Genomic DNA, 17178 nt, shown 5'->3' on the forward strand with positions numbered 1-17178 from the left:
TTTCTAATATCTTGTAAGTAGGCCATTGTCTTTGGTATGGGAGCCTACATATATAGATGTCAAATCTTGTTGCAAGGGGCAAATATTCTAGAACGATAACAATATAGTGACAAAAGGTTGTAGTATCATTAACAAGAGTTACAAACTATAAGATATTTGTAGTGATTGGATCGTAAGGTAAGTGCAGTAATCAAGAACAATGATTAGGGTTTGCTTTTGATGTACAGTTTAAGCATACGCTGATTGGGAAGGGATTGCATTATTGGTCACTTTTGTATTGATATTGAGCACAGGTGGATCCAGTCTGAAAATTGTGAAATGTGGTCTGCTGACTGATTAGGGTGGCAGGTTGGTGCTAGGGTAGGTTGGAGCCTGCACAAGGCGTAGGAGTGCCCTTCCAGTTGGAGCTGGTAATTAGTGTGTTGGAGCTTGTAAACTAGGGGGTTGGAGCGTCCTTTCAGTTGGAGCTGGTAATCTAGGGGGTTGGAGTCTGCTTGAGTTGGAGTTGAAAATTTTGGAAGTTGGAGCTTCCTAATTGATGTAAATTATTGAAGACAAATATTAAGAAGCATTTGGTGGTTTTTCTTCTGAAGGGGTTTCCACCTAAAAATTTGTTGTCTATTGTCTTGATGTTTGTGCATTGTTAGATGGTGTTGTTTACTGATGTGATGACTGTTTGTGTTTATCTGATGATAATGATAGCTAATGCTTTGTGAAGTTAAAAATTAACTAATTGAAGGAAATACTGGTTCACCCCCATCTCAGTATTTCCAACACCCGCTAAGTAGCTCACTTGGCAAGCCTGTGAAAATGTAAGGTAAATGTGAGTACAAGGTCCCATGTTCAAATTCGTAGTTGTTTACCCTTGGTCATGTGCTTGGGGGCAACGCGGTTCACCTAGGGGTTATAGTGGTAATGGTCGGAATTGACCCCATGTCATGCAAGTACGAGACCAATCCAGTTGCCGATTTGTCTAGACTGTAGACAGTAAAAGAAAAAAAAAGAGAAAAAAGAAGAATTTTTTTTGTCCAACTAGTTTCGTCTTCATGGCTACAACACCAAATTTCAATAACAACAGGAACAAATTCATCTATAGAACTTAGTGCTTAAGGGGTTATTATGGGGCATGCTAGTAATAGGCTTTGATCTACCTACTAATTGATAATGCTTTTTTTTTTCAAAAATATTCCAAAGTTGAGCACTGTTTGCAATGCCATTTGTTTATTTCCCAAAGTAATGGTCTAGAGCCTTGGTGAAGCTCTGTGACGTAGTTAACAGGGGGTTTGAAGGGCACCCGTAACCCCACTTTATGGGGTCCAGGGCATCGCCCCGGAAAATTTTGGTTTTGGACCCTATGTTAGGTTGGGCGGACCCACCTATGGTTTTGTGCATGATTTTCGCACGTTTTTTTTGGACGCGATGCTTTTTCGGTCCATGGTATTGGATGCTTCGGCATGTATAAATATGTATTTTAACATTGAAAGGAACATAATGAAAAATCAAGCTGGTAGTCCTGGTTTTGGGATCCAGGGGAAAATCTCTGTGTATATGTGTTATGCTCTCGCATTATTTATTTTCTGTGTTTTAGAATTTGTATGCAGGTAATTTCTGTACGGGGTTAAAACCTACATTTGGTATCAGAGCAGATTTGGCTTCAAGGGGACGCCTTTGTTGCTGAGGGGTTTCGCTCGGGCCTGTGGTAGACCCTGTTCAGTGGGAGATCTGCGAAATCGATTCTGGTTGTGAAAGAAGATGGTGAGCAATGGAAAGATAGAGATCGAGAAATTTAATGGTTAGAGTTTTGAGTTGTGGAAACTCAAGATGGAGGATCTGCTGGTGGATAAAGATCAGTGGATCGCGGTAGATCCGGGTACTAAACCAACGGGAGTGTCCGATGAAGAATGGAAGAAGTTGGATCGGAAGGCAAAGAGCACAATACGATTGTGTGTCTCAGATTCAGTATTGTTGAATGTATCAGGGGAAGCTATGGCGAAGGCTTTGTGGGACAAGTTAGGGACTTTGTACCAATCTAAGTCTCTGGTGAATAAACTGTTCCTGCGGAAAAAGTTGTATAACCTGAGGATGAAAGATGGAGACTCGGTGACAGAGCATCTGAATGCATTTAATACTGTGGTAAGTCAGTTACCATTTGTTGATATTAAAATTTCAGATGAAGATAAGTGCATCAGTTTGTTGTGTTCTCTACCAGATTCGTGGGATAGTCTGGTTATTGCAATAGGTAGCAATGCAACTGCCTTGTAGTTTGATGAAATAGTCTCAGCCTTGTTGACGGAGGAGATGAGACGGAAAAATATGGAGAGCCAAAATGGTGATGCCTTGTCTGTACGAGGACGGTCCCAGAACAGAAACAAAAATAAGTCATCGAGTGGGAGATCTAAATCTAGAGGGAGATCTAAATCTCTAGGAAAACCTGTAAAGGTGGTGTGCTGGAAATGCGGAAAAAAATGCCACTTCAAAAGGGACTGTAAATTTAAAGCTCCTGATAAAGGAAAGGGATCTGATGAGGCTCCTTCTGCAGAGGCGAAAACCACCTCAGATGAAGGTGGGGATGTGTACTTGGCTTCTTCAAGTACACATGTAGATCATGAGGCATGGTTGATTGACTCAGGTGCATCCTTTCACTTCACTCCCCATAGAGAGTGGTTCTGTGAGTATGAGAAATATGATGGTGGTGATGTCTTCTTGGGGATGACAGGAAGGCTAGAATCATTGGTCGTGGAAAAGTAAAGTTGAAGCTGCAAGTTGGAAGGGTTAGAACACTTCCGAGTGTTCTACATATTCTTGCATTAGCCAGAAATCTGATTTCTGTTAGTAAGCTGGATGATGCAGGTGTAAAAAGAGTGTTCGAGAAGGATACCTGCAAGATGGTTCGAGGAGCACTGGTATTGATGTGGGGAGTTCGGATTGGAGCTCTGTACAAGCTGCAAGGTAGCACTGTTGTTGATGGGTGAAACAGTTCCGTGGTTCCTGAAAATGGAGCAGAAAATCTAGTGGTCTCTGGAGAAAAGACCATGCTGTGGCATCAAAGGCTTGGACATATTGGAGAGAAGGGCCTTCGAATACTTCATGGTAACGGTATGGTAGAAGGTATGAGTAATAGCTCTCTGGATTTTGATTTCTGTGAAAATTGTGTTTACGGGAAGCAGAATCGGGTGAGTTTCCCCTCTGGTGGTAAGAGGGCGAAACATATATTAGAGCTTGTGCACAGTGATGTGTTTGGACCTGTGAAGGTTCCATCACTGGGTAAGTCTGTGTATTATGTATCATTTATAGATGACTTCTCAAGGAATACATGGATATATTTCCTTAAGAAGAAATCTGAAGTCTTTGATAGGTTTAAAGAATTTAAGGCTCTAGTGGAAAACCAGACAGAGAAGAATATAAAGGTGCTGAAGACAGATAATGGTGGAGAGTTTTGCAGCAAGGAATTTGAAGAATTCTGTAAGAAGTGTGGTATAGCACGACAGAAGACTACTCCATATACACCTTAGCAAAATGGAGTTGCAGAAAGAATGAACAAGACGTTGATGGAAAGGGCAAGAAGCATGCTCAGTGGTGCCGGGTTAGGACAGGGATTCTGGGCAGAGGCGGTGGATACTGCATGTTACCTGGTCAATAGGTCACCTTCATCAGCGTTGGAGGATAAGACTCCACAAGAGGTATGGACTGGTAAGAAACCTTCTCTTTCAAATCTAAGGGTATTTGGATGTGATGCATATGTACATGTTCCAAAGGAGAAACGAACCAAGTTGGATAGTAAATCTGAAAAGTGCATCTTTATTGGGTATAAGGATGGTTTAAAGGGTTATAAGCTTTGGAACCCAGTAACGAGGAAGGTTGTGTACAGCCGAGATGTGGTGTTCAGAGAGGTGAAAGATGTTATTAAACATGAAGTCCAACCAAAGGAACCTGAGAAGATAGAGTTTGAGCTAAAGGAGGAAGAATCAGACTCTACAGCAAAGGAGGAATCAGAAGATGAAGAGCCACAAACTCCGGCTGTGAGAAGATCAGTTCGAGAAAGAAGGCAGCCAGAAAGGTATAATCCATCTGCTTTTTGTTCAAATTTTGCTTTGTCTGTTACTGATGATGATCCCAGAACTGTGAAGGAAGCAATGGATTCAGAGGATGGAAAACTCTGGAAAGAGGCCATGGTTGATGAAATGGCATCTTTGCACAAAAATGAGGCTTGGGATCTGGTGGAGTTGCCGGCTGGAAGGAAACCCATTGGCAGCAAATGGGTGTTCAAAAAGAAGATAAATGCAGAAGGAAAAGTGGAGAAATACAAAGCTCGGTTGGTAGCAAAAGGTTATTCCCAGGTGCCGGGAATTGATTTTGGTGATATTTTTTCTCTTGTTGCCAAGGTAACTTCTATTAGATTACTTTTATCTGTTGCTGCCGCTTTTGATTTTGAGGTAGAACAGATGGATGTGAAGACAACATTTCTTCACGGGGATCTGGAAGAGGAGATCTACATGAAACAACCTGAAGGCTTTGCGGTGAAGGGTAAGAAAGAACTAGTATGCAAGTTAAAGAAGTCTCTGTATGGGTTAAAACAGTCACCAAGGATGTGGTATCAGAAATTTGATACATTTATACGGGGACTTGGCTTCACCAGAAGCAAAGCAGATCATTGTGTGTATTTTAAATTAATTGGTGACTATGTTATTTATCTGGTCTTTTATGTGGATGATATGTTGCTGGTTGAAATGACAAAGAAGTTATCCAGGATTTGAAGACCCAATTGTCCTCCAAATTCGACATGAAAGATCTTGGTGCTGCAAACTATATTTTGGGCATGGAAATTAAAAGAGATCGTGTAAAGAGGAAGCTCTGGTTAAACCAGAGAAAGTATGTGGAGATAATATTGCAGAGGTTTAATATGTAGGATAGTAAATCGGTGAAGGTTCCTATTCCTGTAGGTGTGAGGTTATCTGCTGAACAGTGTCCCAAGACACAAGAAGAGGAAGAGGACATGTCCCGTGTTCCATATGCAAGTGCAGTTGGTAGCCTGATGTATGCAATGGTCTGTACTAGACCAGACATTGCACATGCAGTGGGAGTATTGAGCAGGTTTATGTCAAAACCAGGGAAGGAGCACTGGACAGTTTCAGGTATTTGTGTGGCACTACTGATTATGGTTTGTGCTACCAAGGAAGACCAGGATTGGACAGAGTGTTGGATATTCATGGCTTTGTTGATGCAGACTGGGCTGGAGATCTGGATCAGAGAAGATCTACAAGTGGGTATGTGTTTAACCTATTTGGAGGTGCAGTGAGTTGGATGAGTAAGAAACAATCTGTAGTGGCACTATCAACTACAGAGGCAGAATACATGGCAGCCATTCATGCAAGCAAGGAAGCAATTTGGTTGCAGAGATTGTGTTCAAGTATGGGGTTAGTACAAGAAGCTATAAGGATAGACTGTGACAGCCAAAGTGCAATTTTCTTGGCAAAGGACCCTGCATATCATTCAAAGACAAAGCACATTGATGTTCAGTATCACTTTCTGAGGGATATGATAGAAGACAAAAAGGTGTTGCTGGTAAAGGTGGACACTTTGAAGAATACTACAGATGCATTGACAAAATCTGTGAGCTCTGAGAAGTTCTCCTGGTGTAGAGAAACAATGGGCGTTTCAGGGATGGAAAAATGACTAAGCTCTCTTGTGGACCCCTGTGGAAAGAAAACAACAAGTGGGAGAATGTTGGGTTGTGTTATATTCTTTCCACGTAGTTAACAGGGGGTTTGAACTTTGAAGGGCACTCGTAACCCCACTTTATGGGGTCCGAGGCAGCGCCTTGGAAAATTTTGGTTTTGGACCCTATGTTAGGTTGGGCGGACCCACCTATGGTTTTGTGCATGATTTTCGCACATGTTTTTGTGGATGCGATGGTTTTTCGGTCCATGGTATTGGATGCAATGGTTTTCGGTCCATGGTATTGGATGCTTTGGCATGTATAAATATGTATTATAACATTGAAAGGAACATAATGAAAAATCAAGCTGGTAGTCCTGGTTTTGGGATCTAGGGGAAAATCTCTGTGTATTTGTGTTTAATGTATTCTGCTCTCGCATTATTTATTTTTTGTGTTTTAGAATTCGTATGCAGGTAATTTAAGTACGGGGTTAAAACCTACACTCTGGTCCTTTCTTTTTGTAGATAAGGGATCCATATCAAATCTACACAAAGAATGTGGAAGACTTATACTGGCCACAAATTTGAAGACTGTTAAGTGTATGGTATGAAAGGAAGTACTCTTTTTGATTACTTCACTAAATCCTAGGACTACAGTATTGGAAGCTGCAAGATTGAGTGCAATATTTAGATTTTGCCCTGATGTCCACATAAGCAGTTCCGCCAACAAATACTTTATTCTGCCCTGATATCCACTAAAGCAGTTCCACCAACAAACACTTTTGTAAAATATGTAATAAACATCTTTGGAAAAACAATACGCAATTGGCCAAAGGGCTGAACAGAGTTGCTCAAAAGAAGAGCATATATCAAAAATTAAAATCCTGTCCTAGAAATCAATTCACTAATGAAATGAGCCAACCAAAAGCTAGAGATTATTTTCCTAACCATATATTATCCCTAGGATAATTAAGAATCTTTCCCGGTGTATAATCAGATAGTAAGAGTTAAGATTTTACTATGAAGTGGACTGCCATATAGCAGAGAACTCAATTACTAATAGCTGAGCATGATAGTTCCATCCCTTTCTGTCCTATAATAAGGATGAAAGACTCTCAAATACTCACTGAATACAATGAATTTCAGATACAAGGCATCTGCTACCTTTGCTCTCGTAGAGATCTGTCAACCTTGATTCACCCATTCCAGGCCACACTTCATTGATTAATACACAGCTTTTTGAAAAATGAAGTATCCATGGCACTTGGAGTATTTCCTTTTCTTAATTTTTGTGGTATGCTATTCTCGATGTATGTTGGACTTAAATTGTGCTTATAATTATTTTGGTCATGTTTAGTCCTTTTCATTTTCGTTTGTTCTTAGAACTCCCAGAGAATTTTATGAGCTGTGTGAAATGCATTTTAATGTTTATATGAAACATGCTTTAACATATGAATTATATGGTTTGTTCAAATAATCATTATTCAACCCTTTTATTTGTGTTTTGGTTTGCAGGTAATCTGTGGAGGAATTTAGTATAATAATTATTTGTAAAGGAAAATGTCTTCTTTGGGCCCTTCCAAGGCAATCCTCGAGGTATTTAAGTTTGGGATTTATGTTGGTGTTCCAATTTTCCTCATGTATGCAGTAGCAAACAACACCGATAATATGCAGAAATTAATGGGCCATGTAAGTTTTTGTTCTGCCTTTTCTTATATCTGTTGAATTCTAAATTACTGCAAACATTCTACTGTTCCCACTGGTCCATTTCCAGGGGGAATGTATCCAAAATGAGAATGCCTGAAAAAGCAGGGGAAATGCTTGAAGGTGTTTACTGGAATGCTGCCAGGACATTTCCCAGAAAAACAATTTCTCAGGCCTTTTCCAGGCTGGAAAGCAGCCATTTTGCAGAGGCTCATGTGGGGCAGTGGGTCTCACAATGGCCCAAAAGACTTTATTAGAAAGAAGAAAATAACAGCAAGAAAAAAATAGAAAGCATTAAGGAAATAAAAAATGTTGAAATCACATATGGATGGAACCTTTTTGGAAAAACATCTAAACACTCCCATTCAATTTTTCATACAGTACTGCAGGTAGTGAACGATTAGTTAATCCATGTCTGAGATGAATAACGCAAATGGTTGAGATGTTTAGAATCTAGATGTTCTATGTGGGTTATGAATGCTTATGCAAGTTAAATTCGGCTTAGGAAATGACAAATCCCATCAAATACTTGAAAAACATTCATCAATATTTTGTTGGAGACTAAACATTTTTTGCCACATCAGCAAATGAAAATGAAATATAACCTTCTACCATGTAGAATTCAAATAAGTTGGTAGGTTTGTAATGAAGAACATATATCTTAAATTTATTACAAATTTGACGCTCAATCATCATGCACGTCAATCCACAGATTATGGATTATAATATTGCTATCACAACAGATTGAAGTGTATGTGAATATAGCCCATTTATAATATCAATTTGAACAATTGTGTTTTTTCATCAATTTTTTTTTTAAGTATACCTTGCAAATTAGTGTTATTCATTAAATATCATATGCCATGTTGCATCTGACACAACCAAAACTAAATATCATGTTTATTCATTCACTAAATTGCCTAATATATCATTTGCCACGTAAGTGTATTAAAAAGATTATGTACTGAACCTGTGTGCTGAAGAAATTGCAGAAATATGTGCCAAGAATGGAATAAATTATGCACCAACATTTTAAAACAAAACCATCTTTAGTGCCATGAACAAGTATTATCATGTGCAACCCAAAGTTATTTTTAGAGAGAGTTCTTATTTTAATAAAATCAAAGAATACTGTGATGTCCCAAAAAAATTTGTGTCCTTTGTCAGATATCTCATGAGGTATTTTAGCTTGGTTAGGCTATAATTCAAAAAGAAATAAATTAATCTTGTTGAAAATTTAGCGAGCAAGGTCTTCTAGCTTGTGCCTTGGGTTAGGCTATAATTCAAAAAGAAATAAATTAATCTTGTTGAAAATTTAGCGAGCAAGGTCTTCTAGCTTGTGCCTTAGCCAGTGAAGACCTCGATTTGTCTTCATGAGTTAGACTTGAGTTAGGATGAGTTATTTTCAGTTTATTGGAATAATCATCAAGTTTGCACGCAATTAAGTGGAGTCTTCATCAATTTGACTATAGAACGAGGTGGTAGTTACAAGTTACGGTAGAGCGAGTTAGTTTCTAGTGTTGATTGGAGAGAGAACGAGTTAAGAGCTCCAGTATTCATTGGAGAAAGGACGAGAATAACTCTCAGTTAACTCATCAATTAGAACTCAAGCTCTAAATTTGAACTAGGCCTCCTTGCATGCTCAAATTGGGCCTATAAAGAGGAGGATGAAGGCACAAAGAAATTCGTAAGTTTGGTGCACAATGTTGTGTGACAGGACAACTCATGAGTTTGTGAGAAGATCTTTGATTGTGGAGAGTGCAGGAATTGTGTCCTAAGAAATAGGAGGAACAAGTCCACAAGGGTTTAGGAGGTGATTGTGCACAGTGTTGAGGAATTGGGTTCCTAAAGAATAGGATGCAGGAAGTGTGCAAGGAAACATGGATTTTCCCTATAAAATAGGCACTAATCTGTGCTAGAGAATAGGGGCTCATGTGTGCTAGGAAATAGGGATCTAGTGTGCGAGGATTAAGGAGCCTCTAGTGTGCAAAGATCAAGCAGAGGTGAGCAGGTTTTGCAAAGCAAATCAGGGAGGCACCAAAGGAACAATTGTGTGCTAGGAGGGTGAGATCAGGCAAGATCAAGGCCAACCAAGATCAATTGTATCAACTAAGATTTGTGAGAGAAGAAAAATGCTTTCTCAAATAGACAGATTGCTTTGTAATAGATCCAAGTGCTCAAGAACAATCAATAAAAGAGGCACATCAAGGAAGTGGGTTTTTCCTATTAGGTTTTTTCAAAAAACAAGTGTGTCAATTTGTGCATATGTTTTTATCTTTGTGTTTTTATTCCGCTGCTTATGAATTGTTAAGAGACTTTGTATCTTGGTGAAAGTAAACTAGATTTTAGCTTTCATTTTTCATGTAAGTAGTTACAGTAGAGTTGCGGGGGAGCGCCCCCCCCCTCGAACTCGCTCCCAATCCGCGCTCTGGGTGGGAGCGGGTCAGGAGCACGCTCCCGATAAAAAAATTTCCGCTCCCTGCCAAAATCGGGATCGATTTCGCTCCCGTCGCTCCTGGAGCGAAAATTAAAGCTCGGGAGTGATTGCTCCCGAGCTTTTAATTTTCGCTTCGGGAGCGACGCGCGCGACACCGGGAGCGAATTGCGCGAAAAAAATCCGTGGACGCCAAAAAAAATTTAATTTAAAAAAAAATTGTTTTAAAAGGGCTTGGGGGGGCAAAAAATATTTCATTGTGACTTGAATGAGTTGAGGAGAGCAAAGGAGATTGAGCAAAGGAGCGAGGAGAAGCGAGGAGCGAGCGCCGAAGAACAAGGAGCAAGCCTGCAAGGAAGTTAGTAACTTAGTAATTTAGTAGTTTAAACTTTAGTTACTTAGTAGTTTAGTAATTTAGTTTAGTTTAGTTTATTTAGTAAATAAATCATGAATCTAAATAAATTAAATTAATTAATCTAAATAAATTAAATTAATTTTCTCATTCCTATTCCCATTCCCATTAAATTTTGCAGATTCAAAAGCCTACAAATATCAAACATCATGGACCTGGTTATATTTCTTGGCATTTTCCTCTTCTTGGTCCCTTTTTTGGTTATTATGGTGCTGGAGAGTAGGAAACGGAGGGGCCAAAATGAAGAGGGGGATGAAGAAGCTGGAGAAAGTGGATTTGATGAAAACCCCGGTGAGGAGGAGCTGGAGGAGGGTGAACATGACTCTCAAAAAACTAAACAAGACCAAACCCCATTGTGGAAATATGTTAACAGGCCTGAAGCAGGGAAAGGGGGTGGAACCACTAAATTTCATTGCCCCCATTGCAACAATAATTACACAGGTTCATACACCCGTGCCAGAAAACACCTCTGCGGGAAAAGGCCATGGGATGGAGATAAACAAATAGGAATCAAAACTTGTGCAGCTGTGTCAGTAACAGATAGAGCCAAATACATAAGGGAAGAGGAGGAAGCCCAATACAAATCTAAAAAATCAAGGGGTTTCTTTGAACCAAGCTCACAATCACAAGCACAAAGAACTCCTTCAGCATCCTCCCAAGGCAGTGGATATGGAGGCACAGGGTCAACAACTTTAAGGCGTAGAACCATATCAGATTTCCTTGATGAGGGGTGTAGGAATGATGTGGATTCAAAAGTTTACAGGTTTATCTATGCATGTGGGATACCATTCAATGTTCTTCGCTCACCTTATTGGCACGAAATGGTTTCTGCCATAAATGATGCCCTTAAAGGATACAAGAGCCCTGGGGATGACAAGGCAAGAACCGTTGGACTTGATCATGAAAAAGCAAAAATATCACATTCTTTGAATAGAATGACAAGTTCTTGGACCGACCATGGGGTGTCCATTGTATCTGATGGATGGACAAATATAAAAGGCAAGCCATTGATAAGTGTTCTTGCTGTGTCTGTTAGTGGTGCCATGTTTATAAATGCATATGATTACTTAGACAAGTTCAAGACCGCCATCAACATTGCAAAAGCATTACTTGAAACAATTGACCGTATTGGGCCATACAATGTCATCCAAGTCATCACTGATAATGCTCCTAATTGTAAGGCAGCGAGAGGAATTATTGAGGATAAATACCCCAACATATTTTGGTTTGGGTTTTTGGTTCACACATTGAACCTTCTGATGCATGATGTTGTCAAGAACAAAAATGCACAATAGAAATGGATTGGTGATTACAAATCATAGCAATACCCATGGCCTTTTCCGCTGTCACTCAAGATTGGAGTTGTTGAAGATTGCAAAGACTAGATTTGGTAGCTATTACCTCACCTTCAGGTGCCTTTTGAAGGTAAGAGAGTCATTGGTTAGCATGGTATTAAGTCCACACTGGCAGGTATTAAAGGAAAGGGCTACAAATGCAACTGACAGGCGAGGTTTTGAACTGGTGGAGGAGGCTGCTCTTGATGGTATGTTTTGGTCAAGTGTGACGCAAGTATTGGATTTCACCAAGCCCATTTATCACATGATTCGATTTGCAGATACAGATAAACCAGTGATTGGTGAGGTGTATGAGTAGATGGATACCATGTTGGGGCAAATAAAAGATACTGTTCATAACAGAGATCCCAACTTGTACAAACTGATTCACGATTGTGTGTGTGTACGGTGGAATAAACTTAATCTTCCACTACATTGCTTGGCGTATATCCTTACGCCAAAATACTACTCTACATCTTGGTTGGGCCAACCTGCACCAGGGGGTGGGATTAGGACCAAACCCCATTTAGATGCAGAGGTAACTAGAGGATATTTGGAAGCATTAGAAAAGTTGATACCTGACAGGGAGGAATGTGCAGCGGTGCGCCTTGAAATAGGCAGATACTTCAGTGGCACTGGTTTGTTTGGTACCTTCCATGCAATGGAAGACAGAGACAGATTTGATTCTCTCACATGGTGGGAAACATATGGCGGCGAGGGACTTTTGCCAAAATTGGCAAAAAAAGTTCTATCACAGATTGTAAATACTTCTTCTGCAGAGAGGTGTTGGAGCACCTACAGCTTCATACATAATGTGAAAAGAAACAGACTCAATGAAAACCGGGCAGAAAGCTTGGTTTATGTGCACTACAACTTGAGGTTGTTGAGTCATTACTGTGATCAGGCTTATGAGGATCCCACATATAAAATTTGGGACAACCACCCAGAGGATGACAATTTGGAGGATGGCACTATACATCTTGAAGAACTGGAAGAGGAACTTATAAGGGATGAAGATGAAGCAGCTGCAGCAGCCATGCCACCTCCACCATCCAGTAGCAGTGCTCGAGTTCTGAGTCTTGTTCCTTTGCTGTCGCCACCTCCATCTACACCCTCACATGGAGGGCATGTGCCTTCTAGTTCTGGTCGTCGGTCTGTGCGGGAGACTCCTAGAAGACCACCACGACCTGCTTATACAGGAGACTCTCGTGGCAAGGGCCACATGTAGATTTACAGTTTACTTGTCTTTTCTAGTTTCTATTAGTTTTCATAATTGTTGAGTCTTGAGTCCTTGACTCTTGACTCTTGACTCTTTCATATCATAATGATATTTTTTGTAAACAATATATGATTGTGACAATGAAAGTTTGAAGTTTGAAGTTGCCAAGTTGGCAATTATAACTCATTGGTAATGATTGTGAATTATGAATATGATGCTTCGTGAAAGACTAAAGTTGTTTCATTTCATTTCATTATTCATATTTCATTTTATAACATTTCATTTCATGTTAACAGTTAGAAGTTAGAACTTAGAAATATCTAAGATATTATTTCTTGTAATGGTCGAACTTAGCTTACAAGTACAACTTTGGTGATCAATGATGATAAATGTTATATATTGAATTTTCAATTTTGAAAGCTTGAAGTTGAAACTTTAAGATTGAATTTGATGAATCATGATTCACGAGACTCAATATGTTGCAGTGGTAATATGTATGTTACTAACTTGTGGACATGGTTGATGAAGATTATAACTTCTAGATGATTGATGTGATATGGTTCAATGATCAATCTATGTTTTTTTATATTTTTTATATCTAATTCATCATTCTACATGTTTTTGTTGACATATATGTATCAAAAATTAAAAAATATAAAATATATATATATTTTTAAAAAATCGCTCTGGGATTCGCTCCCAAACCGGGAGCTTCTGAAAATGTCGCTCTTGCTCCTGTTTTCGCTCCCGCTCCTCGCTTTCGCTCCCGCTCCTCGCTTTCGCTCCCGCTCCTCGCTTTCGCTCCTGCTCCCAAGTAACATTGGTCATTACTGTGATCGGGCTTATGAGGATCCCACATATAAAATTTGGGACAACCACCCAGAGGATGACAATTTGGAGGATGGCACTATACATCTTGAAGAACTGGAAGAGGAACTTATAAGGGATGAAGATGAAGCAGCTGCAGTAGCCATGCCACCTCCACCATCTAGTAGCAGTGCTCGAGTTTCGAGTCTTGTTCCTTTGCTGTCGCCACCTCCATCTACACCCTCACGTGGAGGGCATGTGCCTTCTAGTTCTGGTCGTCGGTTTGTGTGGGAGACTCCTAGAAGACCACCACGATCTGCTTATACAGGAGACTCTCGTGGCAAGGGCCACATGTAGATTTACAGTTTACTTGTCTTTTCTAGTTTTTATTAGTTTTCATAACTGTTGAGTCTTGAGTCCTTGACTCTTTCATATCATAATGATATTTTTATAAACAATATATGACTGTGACAATGAAAGTTTGAAGTTTGAAGTTGCCAAGTTGGCAATTATAACTCATTGGTAATGATTGTGAATTATGAATATGATGCTTCGTGAAAGACTAAAGTTGTTTCATTTCATTTCATTATTCATATTTCATTTGATAACATTTCACTTCATGTTAACAGTTAGAAGTTAGAACTTAGAAATATCTAAGATATTATTTCTTGTAATGGTTAAACTTAGCTTACAAGTACAATTTTGGTGATCAATGATGATAAATGCTATATATTGAATTTTTAATTTTGAAAGCTTGAAGTTGAAACTTTAAGATTGAATTTGATGAATCATGATTCACGAGACTCAATATGTTGCAGTTGTAATATGTATGTTACTAACTTGTGGACATGGTTGATGAAGATTATAACTTCTAGATGATTGATGTGATACGGTTCAATGATCAATCTATGCTTTTTTATGTTTTATATATAATTCATCATTCTACATGTTTTTGTTGACATATATGTATCAAAAATTAAAAAATATAAAATATATATATATTTTTAAAAAGTCGCTCTGGGATTCGCTCCCAAACCGGGAGCTTCTGAAAATGTCGCTCTCGCTCCCCGCTTTCGCTCCCGCTCCCATGTAACATTGACTTAGAGCAAGATAGCTCTCCTAAGGTCAACGAGGTCTAGACAAGGGTTTTCCCTCTTCCAGCTACAGAGATTGCACTTCGTTCTTCTACAAGTCGGACCTGCAATTTTGGCCTGTTTTTGCAATCCAGAAACCCTAGAATTTCACATGTGTGAGAGAGATAGAGCCCAAAAACCAAGAAATTGTGTCCTTTTTCCTTGACTTTCACTCTCCTTCTTGTAGCTCCCCAGCTATAGATTGAACTCTTTCTTGTAGATCGAATTTGTGAGTTAGTGCGTCTCAAAATGAAGTCAAACTGCTACTTTTTATAGGCTTCTCAAGGGGTTGAATTCCCTCCTTTAGGACGACTTGATGATCCTAGAGCTGACTTGTACTCTTGGAGATTCCATGACTTTCTAGACCAAAAATAATTATTTTTACAATTACAAATTTCCTGAAAGGGTCTTATAAACATGATGTTAACTCCATTGACTCATGACAAGAAATCCTAAGAACTAACATGTTGAAATATGTAACTAGGTTCAATCTCCAAAATGACGTGTAATCATGATTTTATGTATTTGATGTAATGAGAAAAATAAATTTATTATTGTTGTTCTTGAGGCATGGGTTTCATGCTCAAGGAAGTTTATTTTTATAGGTCAAGCTCCCATTGAGAGCTTCTAGGGTTTATGAGTCATTGTCATGTATGAAAGACCCATTTGGGTATGTTACATATTGTAAAAAGAATTTATTTTAGTCAAAGTCAAGTCAAAGAACCCTCCAAGACCAAGTCATGATGTTATTTACAAGTCGGCCTACACTCATGATCAAAGCAATTCGACCCAAAGAAAGGTCCTATATAAAGGAGACCTTGACCTCACTTGGAGGACACACTCTCACACACTCAAGTTTGATCACAAGGAAGAGAAGAAGTGCAAAAAAGAAGAAGACAAAGGAAGAAGAAGAAGTCGAAGTTTTGAGATTGGCTTTGGGCTACTTCTCTCCACATGTATGAAGGAATTAGGGTTTATGTTGTTGCAGTAACGCTGAATTGTAGAAGTGAAGTTAGGTCATCAAAATGAACTATTTTGAAAGCCGAATTCTCTAGGAGAGAGAGTCTACCCATGCGAAGAAGAGAGGAGCAAGATTTCACCATTGTTTCTCACACGTGCAAGGGTCAGGGTTTCTGTAGAAGAAGCTGCTAGGAAGGTCGAAGTTGTAGAAGAAGCTGCTGGGTAGGTCAAAGTTGCAAAAGAAGCTGCTGGGCAGGTCGAAGTTGCAGAAGAAGTTGTTGGGAAGGTCAAAGTTGCAGAAGAAGCTGCTGGGCAAGTCAAAGTTGCAGAAGAAGCTGTTGGGAAGGTCGAAGTTGCCAGAAGCAAAGTTTGAGTTGTTCTTGGAGGTTCTTGGTCAAGGGTCAAAGGTCTTGAAATTTGTCAATTGAAGGTCTATAAGAAGGGAAAGAATTCTAGTGGGTTTTTCTCTCAAGTTGGAGAGGTTTTGGCCCTAGCTGATGGCCTACATTTGGTGTCCCATTGTCTTATTATTCTTTATGGTTTGGTAGCTGTTTGATGAAAATAATACTAATAATAATCAAGTGAAAGAAGAAGCTAATCAAGAAAAGTAAAAATACATCACAAACAGTTATCATAGAAGATAAATCACCTACACTTGCTGCCCCTAGATTTCTCAACATGGTATCAGAGCTAAGGTAAGAAGTTAAGGAAAGGGTAGCTTCAAGAAGGACACTCAAGGATCGAAGCACTAGAAGATTGTTAAGAGCATCAATCATCAAGAAGGACCAGTCATATCAAAGGCACTACAAGGACAAGTATTGCATCATCATCTTGAAGGAAGTAAAAAAAAAGACCTCAAAACCCTAGTTCGTTCAAAGAAGGATTCTACACTTGAAGCACTCTTGGGAACCTTGCACAATCATCACCTTGAGAAGGAGGAGACCTCAAAGACCCTACTCAAAGCAAGAAGGACTACAAATTGGAGTATCTTGAAGCCCCTACATCAAAGAGAAATCAAGGAAAAGGCATTTTCTTCATCATCAAGGAAACAAGGTGATCTCCCTCTCTTTGAAGGATCACTTTTGAAGGAATACATCTTCATCTAGAAGACATCTTCTATCATTATCATCATCATCAAAATCAAGAAGGCAACAAATTGAAGATATTGTCATCAAGAAGTATCTTCACAAGTAAGTATCTTTATGTCCACATCTGAATCTATCAAAATGTCTTTTTGCAAGGAAAACAACAAGTTGGTTGGGGCATCAAACTTTCTTGAATGGAAGAAGATGACAGATTTCATCCTCATAGAAAATGAGGTTGTGCACCATGTTAAGGGCTCAATCACTAAACTTCCAAAGGAAGAAGCTCAAGCACTTGCAAGGTACATGAAAGGGGAAGTAAGTGTTGATTTGAGGTAGCATCGAATGTGCTCTAACCATGAAGATTGGTGGAGAGGCTAAAGGACATGAGATCTTCAAGACCCAGAAATGGTTTGGGTAGATTTTAACCGGTTTGGG

The 17178-nt window shown here is 39.3% G+C and overlaps 1 protein-coding gene across 1 annotated transcript in view; it reads left to right on the plus strand.

Moving 5' to 3' along the window:
- The window catches only part of LOC149208096 (uncharacterized), a 101529-nt gene that overhangs the window by 40214 nt on the left and 44137 nt on the right, over window positions 1-17178 (plus strand). Inside the window, exon 2 of the mRNA XM_089394000.1 lies at window positions 7171-7344. Within this exon, the coding sequence (XP_089250126.1) occupies window positions 7216-7344 (129 nt within the window). The 5' untranslated portion in view covers window positions 7171-7215. The remainder of the gene's footprint in view (window positions 1-7170; window positions 7345-17178) is intronic.

Source organism: Pinus tabuliformis, chromosome 1_2, assembly GCF_031772625.1.
Source record: "Pinus tabuliformis cultivar Carrire ecotype Pingquan chromosome 1_2, CPIR1, whole genome shotgun sequence".
NCBI lineage: Eukaryota > Viridiplantae > Streptophyta > Pinopsida > Pinales > Pinaceae > Pinus > Pinus tabuliformis.